The sequence below is a fragment of the Dendropsophus ebraccatus genome, chromosome 8 (assembly GCF_027789765.1).
Source record: "Dendropsophus ebraccatus isolate aDenEbr1 chromosome 8, aDenEbr1.pat, whole genome shotgun sequence".
NCBI lineage: Eukaryota > Metazoa > Chordata > Amphibia > Anura > Hylidae > Dendropsophus > Dendropsophus ebraccatus.
The window spans coordinates 15,198,595-15,209,437 of record NC_091461.1 but is presented as its reverse complement, the minus strand read 5'-3'; the positions used below and the strand labels follow the sequence as shown (position 1 = coordinate 15,209,437).

The window sequence follows — 10,843 nt, the reverse complement described above, 5'->3', positions numbered from 1 at the left end:
AAACTCCACACATGGGATGTATCTGATAACTGTCCAACACTAATCTGCAAGCATTGTTGTGTTCCACTTACCCCGATACCTTAGGCTAGGTTCACACTGGGTTTTTGCAATCCGCATTTGTGTGCATCTGTTTTGATCCGTTTTTCCATTGACTTCCATTATAAAAAAAAAAATGGATCGAAAAAGATCCGTTTTTTTAACGGACACGAAAGTAATGTTGACACCACTTTTGTGTCCGTTAAAAAAAAAAGGATCCTTTTTTTTTTTTTATAATGGAAGTTAATGGAAAAGCAGATCAAAGCGGATGCACACAAATGCATCTTTTTTTTCATCCGTTTCTAGCAAAAAACGGATCAAAAACACGAATAGCAAAAACGCAGTGTGAACCTAGCCTTATTCTATAACTATTGGTCATTCTAATGCTGGGTTTACACGGAACGATTATCGTTCGAATTTGCACGATAACGATCGAATTCGAACGATAATCGTACGTGTAAACGCAGCAAACGATCGAACGACGAGCGAGAAAACATTTATTTTGATGTTTTATCTTGTTCTTAAATCGTCGTTCGCAAAAAATTCGCCCATCGTTTCGTGTGAACAGTCGTCGCGCGAAAGTCCGGCCGCTCGCAGCCCGGCCCCCCGTTCATCCGCAGCCCGGGGCGGGGGTGGCGATCGGAGCAGCGGGGGTGGCGATCAGGGCGGCGCAGGGTGCTGCGGTTGAGCGGGGGGGCCGGGCTGCAGGCACGCGATCGCCAAACGATCACAAAACGATTTTTCCGTACGATATATCGTACCGTCTAAACGCTGATCGTTATGAAAAGAAAATCGTTACTCTGACATCGTTAATCGTATGATCGGGCCAATTATCGTTTCGTGTAAACCCAGCATAAGATGATGCAATATACCAGTTGATGCAATTCTGATGATGCAAACTTTTCCTAGTATTGTGGCTCAGGGAAGAAACAGAGTGCTGCACCTCACACCTATGGCTGATACTAGTGCCGCTAGGCTAAATAAAAAACACATCAGAATTTTGTGTATGAATTGATCAAGCCATACTGCCCCATGTACCTCGTGCCGGTATCTGATACACATGGGTCCCTACACTAAGTCCACACCGTGCCAGTCAGTGGCCACCAACCCCGCAGGCGTGCACAGCCAGGGAACGGGGGCCATGGGACGGCCCTGCGACCCCCATGCCACAGGACCAGACCCAAAAACACCACACCAGAACCCGGCCAGCACCGCCGGCGGAGAAGGTCGCCCCCAAGCAGCACAAGTCTGGATAAGGTATTGCGCTCACCATAGCTGCAGCAAACAGAATGGGAAAAAAAATACACAAAATTCTGATGTGTTTTTTATTTAGCCAAGCGGCACTAGTATCAGCCATAGGTGTGAGGTGCAGCACTCTGTTTCTTCCCTGAACCGCATTTTGTTTCTCTCTTTTCTCCGTGTATTGCACTCCTCCTGGTGAGACCCACATGACCGCAATTAGCAGGAGACACCTGAGTGCACATGGTTTTAATCCCTCCTGTTTTTTCCCATTCTGTTTGCTGCAGCTATGGTGAGTGTAATATCTTATCCAGACTTGTGCTGCTTGGGGGCGACCTTCTCCGCCGGCGGTGCTGGCCGGGTTCTGGTGTGGTGTTCTTGGGTCTGGTCCTGTGGCATGGGGGTCGCAGGGCCGTCCCATGGCCCCCGTTCCCTGGCTGTGCACGCCTGCGAGGTTGGTGGCCACTGACTGGCACGGTGTGGACTTGGTGTAGGGACCCATGTGTATCAGATACCGGCACGAGGTACATGGGGCAGTGTGGCTTGATCAATTCATACACAAAATTCTGATGTGTTTTTTATTTAGCCAAGCGGCACTAGTATCAGCCATAGGTGTGAGGTGCAGCACTCTGTTTCTTCCCTGAACCGCATTTTCCTAGTATTGTATCACAGGCTGTGAGAAGTATAGAAAGTACCTCTATATCTTGAAAATTAGAGCCAAATTCTAAATTTGAACATCATTTTCGATCTCAGCCCCCAAAATTAGTTAGGTTCAACTGTTTTCATGTCGAAACCTTTTTGGCTGTTGACCAGTGTAATCAAAAGTGATAAAGTCTGACACTGAACTGATGGTAAGTCTTCAGACACTTTTGTCAGGTAAAATGTAAAAAAAAGTTGAAAAGGTTAATTTATCCAGGGAGCACGGGGGTACTCACTCTTTTCTTTTTTCTTTCAGATCAACAGGTCTCAGAAAGTTATACAGATTTGTAATTTACTTCTATTTAAAAATCTTCAGACTTCCAGTACTTATCAGCTGCTGTATGTCCTGCGGGAAGTGGTGTATTTTTTCCAGTGTGACACAGTGCTCTCTGCTGCCACCTCTGTCCATGTCAGGAACTGTCTGACTTTAGTAACACAAGACAAAAGCAGAAACCTGTCCTGATGTGTACGTCACACGGCAATAACTCCGGGCTGGAAGCTCACATACCTTTTCTCATTGTGTGGCCAAGCTGGATTAGATCTACCCCTCCTACTCCTTCTGTGGTCCTGCCAGGACTCTGATAGAGTCTATTATGCTGAAAAGTTAGCAGACACTCCCCCACTCTTTCTGGATTAGGCCGTTGACATGATGTAAAAACAACGGCCGTTAATATTCTTAAACAAAGGCCGTTGTTTCACAAAAAATACAGTGTGTGAACATGACCTAAAACTGGAAAGATCAAGGTTCCGTATATCCGTTACACATGAAGCTCACCAGCGGTGGCAGTAAAGAGCAATATTTTGGAGAGATTCCTCTGGAGACAGGTACTAGGACACTGCATCAATATATTGTGAGTAGCTGAACATGTAACAGTAGGGTCTGATCTGGGGTCTGCACTACAATGGCTGTGTAAGTAAACCCCTGGGCAGGGGGCACCACTCTCCATAATCTCCTGGGTTTTAGTTGGTGTGTGTGTGTGCCCCAGTGTGCGGCTATCTCTGACTTTCCTGAGTAGTGACAGGAAGTGTTGCCATAAGGACATGCCTTACTGTCAGCATCTTGTAGGTCCTCTATAATAAAGGGGTCTTTGTGATGGCCGCTTCCCTTTACATCTTCACTCGAAAAAAATATACAGATTTACCAAACTTCCTTTTCTTACAAGTTTCAGGGTAAAGAGGAGCCGTTTATTTTTGGAACTTCCCCCAGATGTCGATCTGAATCAGCAGGTTCTGTGTCTTCATGTTATGGTCCTGTTATAGTTATAGGTTTCACTCTAAGTAACACTCGAAGAAATGCAGAAGTTTAGTGCAAGTTATGGCTCATCATATGGCGGCACACAATATTATTATTATTATTATTATTATTTATAGAGCGCCCTTGATTCCAGAGCGCTATACAATAGATAGGGGGTAACAAGCAGGAACCATACAAGATCAAAACACATTACGGGTACATACACACACAGCAGATACGCAGCAGATTTGATGTTGTGTTCAGTTATTTAGATCTAATCTGCTGCGTATCTGCTGCGTATTTCCTGCGTATCGCAGCAGTAAATACGCAGCGTATATGCCGTGTGTGTCTGTACCCTACATGAAGGCAAATGGCAGACTGGTACATGGGGGAAGAGGACCCTGCCTGCGAGGGCTTACAATCTATATATATCTATATGGCACAAAATGATATGGCGGCACACAATATTATGGCGACACACAATGATATGGAGACACACAATAATATGGTAGCACACAATGATATGGCGACACACTATATTATGGCGACACACTATATTATGGCGGCACACAATATTATAGCGGCACACAATATTATGGCGGCACACAATGATATGGCGGCACACAATATTATGGCGGCACACAATGATATGGCGACACAAAATATTATGGCGGCACACAATATTATGGCGGCACACAATGATATGGCGACACAAAATATTATGGCGGCACACAATGATATGGCGATACACAATATTATGGTGGCACACAATGATATGGTGGCACACAATGATATGACGACACAATATAGCGTTTGGGTTTTGGAGAATGTTGCCGAAACCGAACAGTTTGGCAAGTTTAAGGGTGGGTTCACGGATCCGCAGCGGATCTCACGCTGCCTCGTGCATACTGTTCATTATCAGATCCGTGCTCCGGCTTGCTTCGGAGGCTCCCGGCATCTGGACGTCCTGCTCAGCCAATCAGTGGTTACAGCAGGCAGCACACTGATTGGCTGAGTGGGACGTCCAGACGCTGGGAGCCCCTGAGCGCAGATCCGGTAATGTATGTATCAGGACGCGGGGACGGTTAACGGGGCTGTGTTTACATACTCTCAGCGGGATGAAATTTAATCCTATTGAAAGTGACAGTGAAGGATCCATAGTGGATTTCGCTGGGAACTTGCATAGTAAAATCCGCTGCAGATCAGTTACGTGTGAACCAACCCTAAAAAAAGAATTTTCGCATCAGGTACACTTTTAGACATTATGGCTTTAGTCCCTAGCAGTCCAGGTTTGTCACTCATGTCACCACGACAGACAAAGGCGACAATGGCTGGACACATAATGGGCGCTGTAACAATAAATTTCCATCTTGCTAAGGCTAGGTTGACACTGCGTTTTTGCAATCTGTTTTTTTTATCCGTATTTTGCAAAAAACGGATGCATTTGTGTGCATCCATTTTGATCCGTTCTTCCACTGACTTCCGATGTAAAAAAAAAAAAAAAAAAAAAACGGATCAAAACGGATCAATTTTTTTGACGGACACAAAAACGTAACTGACACTACTTTTGTGTCCATTAAAAAAAACTGATCCGTTTTGATCCGTTTTTTTTTTACAATGGAAGTCAATGGAAAAACAGATCAAAACGGATGCACACAAATCCATTTTTTGCAAAAAACGGATAAAAAAAAAAACGGATAAAAAAACGCAGTGTGAACCTAGCCCAAGCCCCTGGAAGTGGTTCGGACACAGACAGGGGGTGTCTGGATGGTAAGCACGGACATACAGAACAGGACAACATAAAACAGCCCCTTCTGGTGTGTGGCTGTGATACTGCCTCCTCCGTATCTATAATCACGTAACAGAATAAATCAAAACTCAATACGATCATTTGCATTGATACAAGTCTGGATCCTGATGTCGGGTGGATGGGTGGGGGATATTTTACATACCCCCCCCCACCCCCATCCACCCCCCCTCCACCCGTCCACCCTTCATCTGGATCCAGACTTATATCAATGCAAATGATCGTGGTCAAGATTTCTTAGAGGAAGGAAGTTATGAGACATAGAATATAGAGGTGGAAACAGAAGACTGCGACTACTTCTCATAGTCTCCAGTGGTGAGAGCACTGCTGCATCCACAAGCCTGGCGGGAGCGTATATTACTGCAGGTACAGTACAGCTGTGTGTATATATATATATATATGCATATACTGTCATCCCATAATGTATACTATACTATATCCCATACTATATCAGTTCTCTTTATTCTAAATGCACATTTCTATTATTACTATTATTAATATTATTATTATTTTTTTTCCAGTTTTTATCACCATGATTTTTTTCTACTTTTTTCTGCCTATTTCCTGCACAATTTTTGTATTGATTTTTATCTTTTTATACTTTTTCCTTCCGTGGATCTAAATACGGACTATTTTTTTTCTTGTCACTAATTAAAAGGGATTATCTAGAATACATGGCTGCTTTTTTTCCCCCCAGACACAGCGCCACTCTTGTCCTGAGTTTGTGTGTGGTATTACAACTCAGTTCTTATGGAGTGAATGGAGCCAAGCTGTAACGCCACACACAACCCACACATGCGCGTTCTCCTATTTCTGGATAACCCCTTTAACGTACCGTGTAATGCATTGCAAAACGAAGGGGGAAAAAATGGGTGGGGGGAAAAAAAAAGTACAATTCTGCTATTCTGGGATTTCATTTTTACTACATGTTCACTTTATTTTGCAGGTCAGTACAATTACAGTGATACCAAATATATAGATTTTTTCTTTGTTTTTTGTACTTTTATTTTTCCCTTTGGTCCCCCTAGGACAGGGGTCGGGGAACCTTTCTTTCTGCCATGGGTCATTTGGATATTTATTACATGATCTATGGGCCACAAAAATGGATTACAACCCCTAACATGCCGAATTAAATGTATGCATGGTGGGGACAGTCTCATTGACTCACTCTTTGACTAGTGGTGCTGCTTGCTAGTTGTCCCTTCTGGCCTAGTGGTCTGACTCAGGAGACTGAATTACAGGTGTGGTGGACCCCCCAATACAAGCGCACTGAAGCTTACAACGCGGCCTATATCACACACAAGTACCACACAAGGCATGTAGTTTGGCCATGTGTCCATGTTTAGATCGGAGGTGAGAAGAGACACCACGCAGAATTTGACCACCTTGATGATGATTGACTGTGGTATCTAGGGGAGGATAAACAGTAGAGAGTGGAGTGATCTCAGATCCCAGCCTGCATGTGAAGTGGGTTCATCTTCCATCAGCAGGTTTATGCTGTCCTATCTTAGAGTAGCATATACTAGTGACAGAGAAGCTGAACAGAATGATGTATCACTTACATTGGTCTGTGCAGCTGATCCAGAGATCTCCTCCTAAATAACATGGACAATAAGTAGTCCTCTCCATGATGTGCATGAGCTCAGTAGTCCTGGATATTCATGAGCATCAGAAAACTCCGCCCACCAGCTGCTGATTGGCAGTTATGTATCCATGCTTTGTCAACTGTCAATCAGCAGGTGGGGGAGGGGTGTGGCGAGAATCTTATTTTCCTGCATATTAGGAGAACGGCTGAACAGAATGATGGAAGTAATACACCGATCTGTTCAGCATTTCTTTCACTAGTTTATGCTGCCTTCATTTAAGGCGCCATACACCTAGCGACAGATTCTCTTTAAGGTGTATGTGACGCAGCTGTTAAGTTGGGTTGTAATGTGTTTTCATTCATAATTATTTTTAAACCATGGTTCTCATAGAAGATGGAGGAGACTTTTTTTATAGCAATGCACCAGAAGTCGTACGGAACAATGAATCTCGGGCCGGGATCACATGACTGTATTATGGTGCATTCCTACGTGCGTGATCCCACCACAAATCCCTACATAATGCACTGAGCTAATAGCATCATACGGCTGCAGATCTTGGCCTGAGCTCCTTCTAATGACTGAAGTAACAGGCCGGGGAGGGGACATGCACAGTGGTAGTGGGTATCTTTGGAGCTGATAATTTGGTTTCTCAGTATTAGGGCATATGACTTATGCAGCTGACGACGCCAACACACTATTGTTTCCTATAGATGAGGAAGGAAGTGGTCGCTACTAGAACTAAGTGAGAATTAAATATCCCTGCCATATAACTAACACATAGGTCTAGATGTATCAATTTGCCTGAAAAATTTTGTACAAGAATTTGCCTTACCAATCCCTCATCTCCTTTCTTAACAGCAACAAAAATCCTCCACAACTGGGTCCAACGGGCTCAGGTCCAAGTAAAAAAGCAAGGCAAAATAAAGTACTGAAAATGTATTTAAAAAAATAACACAACGCGTTTCGGGATCGCACCGATCTCTTTCTCAAGTGTCTTACATCAAAGCATTGTGACAAACATACTTATATAGCACACATAAGCACATTGACATCATCACATGACAAAAAACAAACATCGGGTACCTTCACACGTACCGGATTCACATCGGATTTCACGCTGTGAGTTTGTAGTGAAATCCGCTGCGCATCCTGTACTGTGAAGCTGAATGTGCCCCATACATGCAGCGGAACCGCTGCGTGTATGGGTACCGGCCCCTTTAACACCCCATACCCCCCCCCCCGCCGCCTACAGCCCCGGCCCTGAGCATACATTACCTGCTTGGTAGCCGCGGCTATGTGTGAGGCTCCCCTCGCTCCCCATCATCCAATCAGTGCTGCCTGATTGGCTGATGGGGAGCAAGGGAAGCTGGGAGCATCACACACAGCTGCGGCGCCGAGCAAGTAATGTGGGGGGGGGGGGGGGGGTTAAAGGGGCCGGGTCCCATACACTGCGGATCCGGTACGTGTAAAGCTGCCCATCTTCTGCTTTCTTAACCTGTTGCCCTAGGTTATGGCCCACTAAAGTGGGCCAGCAATGCTCAGTTCCACTGTAATCTCCAGGAAGTACTGGCAGTTGGCCTCCACTGAGCCTGAACGCAAGGGAGATTGTGGAAAGGTATGTGCACTGTTGCATGGCAACAGCAGGGTTACAGTTCAGAGAGGAGACCAGGAAGTGATTAAACTATGGGGTAGAAAAACAGTATAGGGATGTAGGTTACTTTACTAAAAAAAACTGCACATTTGCACCCTGATACACATCTGATTTTACCAACTTTGTCTAAGAAACCTTGAACGATCTTGATTTACAGCTGCTGCGATGAGTCCCCTTTTTAAGTTTTTTAAAGTTACTCTCTCTTGATGGTGAATAAATCCCATAGCTTCTCTCAACAGGAACCATCATGTCTAAATATCTATGTATATACCTACTGAACCCCTATGTTTTTGCAGGTAACCATGATGTTGAATGGGAGTGATGAGGATCTCTCCAGTCATCACCAAGAGACAGGATTTACAACGCTGGTTTTTGCCATCACCTTTTTGGTCGGAGTGCCTGGCAATATTCTGGTGTTGTGGGTCACTGGTGTGAAGATGAAGAAGACGGTGAACACCATTTGGTTCTGGAACCTCGCTGTGGCTGACATCATGTGCTGTCTGTCTGTTCCATTCTCACTTGTCCAGTTATATTACAACGAATGGTTGTATGGTGCCGCGTTGTGTAAGGTAATCCCGGCCATTGTCATCCTGAACATGTTTGCCAGCGTCTTCACCTTGGTGGCCATCAGCATTGACCGTTGCGTTCAGGTAGTGGTGCCGGTGTGGGCTCAGAATCACCGCAGCCTACGGTTGGCTTGGTCTATCTGCCTGGTTATATGGATACTATCCTTCATTATGTCTTTACCCGCCTTTCTCTACAGACAGTTCTCCACACATCACAACACCACCAGTTGCAAGTACCAGTTCGGTGGCCATGATGACTTCATTTATGATGACAGTATCTATGACTCTTCTTTTGATGATTTCTCTAGTCAAAATGAATCAGATGTTTCGCCGACCGTTGTTCTCAACCTCCATGACTTGGGTCTGCACAACCAAGTCTCCGATGCTGAAGTCACCGTCACATTTTCACGAATGTTTTTTGGGTTCTTGTTCCCCCTTGTGATCATTGTTGCCTGTTACATTCGTCTGACTCTTAAAGTACAAAAAAGCAAGTTCCTCAAGGTGGGAAGAAAAACCACCAAGGTGGTATATGGCATCATCATGGCCTTCTGCCTGACTTGGGCGCCCTACCATATCATTGGAATAATCCACTTGTATGTCCAGAACCGAATAGTGAGTAAACTGGACAGCATCTCTCTGGCCTTGGCTTTCTTCAATAGTTGCATCAACCCTGTACTTTATGTCTTCATGGGGAAAGACTTCAAGACTAAGATGAGTCAGTCTTTACGGCAGCTCATGGAAAGCGCCTTCAGCGAAGAAGTGACTAAAACCACTGAGCGGAGCAGGTCGAAAGGCTCTATACAAAACAGTGTGGATGTCTAAGGAGATCAGAATACATTGTGATGTTCCTAGGGAGAGTTGAGTCGTAGAGGTCTCCTGCTGATATCGGTTCATGCATGATATGCACCATCAAGGGATAGGAGGACCCCGTACTTGCTTTTCATTCTTGTAGGAGACCATGGGTCGTGTGACTTTTAGGACAGTTCCTCCCATATTCTTTGATGTTCTTTTTAAGAGAGTTGTTGGTTCACATCACCTAAAGAAAGGGAATGTGACTAATCTGAGCTAAACCAACATGTCACAGGGACGCACACTGGTTGCCTTGGCAGCTTTATAGCTCTATGACTTTGGGAGGTGTCCCACCTGGAGTTGTTGTGGGACTGGCTCATGTTTTACACCATCACAGCCCTTAGTTTTACAACAGCTGGAGAGCCACAGGTTAGCGAACACTTTCATATAGAGTTAGGATGTGCCCACTGGTCCTACTAAAGGTGATGGACCCATATGTCCCACATTTCCTTGCAATAAGTAGCATCCCTCGGCAAGGCAACAAGTCCCCATTATAAGTTGAGCCCCATTACTTCAACACACCATAACCTTGTGCGGACTGCAGATTTCCTGTGACTTGTCTATGGGGGTGGTATTTGCAACAGATTCGGGCGCCATCTAAGGGCCCTATTACACCAACGGATTATCTGGCAGATTTTTTTGGAGCCAAAGCCAGGAATGGACTATAAACACAGAACAGGTAATTAAGGAAATACTGAGATTTCTCCTCTTTTCATATCTATTCCTGGTTTTGGCTTAAAAAAACCTGTCAGTGAATCATTTGGTTTAACAGGGCCCTAACCCAGCCCTTAGGCTAAGGCTTCAGGATAACTTCTATCCGATGGACTGTCATGTCAGTGACTTACAGATTATGAGTCTTTATCTTCTTCTGCAATATATCGGTTGCCAGAGGATGGTTTCAACTTTTTTTGTGAGAGTGTGATGTGGCCAACATGATTACCAAAGGCAAAAACAGTATTATTTATTTACTTTGTTATGAGGAAAACCTCAATTTCTTTTACACCAACAGAATGTTTGTTAAAGTGGATTCTAAGATTGCGTGAATAAACAGATCCACATACAATTGATGGATACAAGTGAATGGATATTGTTAATTTAAAGGAGTCCGACCTCCGGGTGGTTTAAAAAAGGCAGGGGCACGTGGGAAAGTAACAGAGGGTATTAACTTACCTCGCC

General features: G+C 44.6%; 1 protein-coding gene across 1 annotated transcript; it reads left to right on the top strand.

The window, feature by feature from the left end:
- The first annotated feature begins 5,340 nt into the window (after positions 1 to 5,340).
- On the top strand, positions 5,341 to 10,717 carry C3AR1 (complement C3a receptor 1). The gene is made up of 2 exons (XM_069978842.1): positions 5,341 to 5,381; positions 8,549 to 10,717. The coding sequence occupies exon 2, from the start codon at positions 8,555 to 8,557 to the stop codon at positions 9,638 to 9,640; it is 1,086 nt and encodes a 361-aa protein (XP_069834943.1). The 5' UTR covers positions 5,341 to 5,381; positions 8,549 to 8,554; the 3' UTR covers positions 9,641 to 10,717.
- The last annotated feature ends 126 nt before the right edge of the window (positions 10,718 to 10,843 follow it).

Coding starts and splice junctions, on each gene's coding strand:
- C3AR1 (XM_069978842.1), top strand. CDS start 8,555: ATGATGTTGAATGGGAGTGATGAGGATCTCTCCAGTCATCACCAAGAG.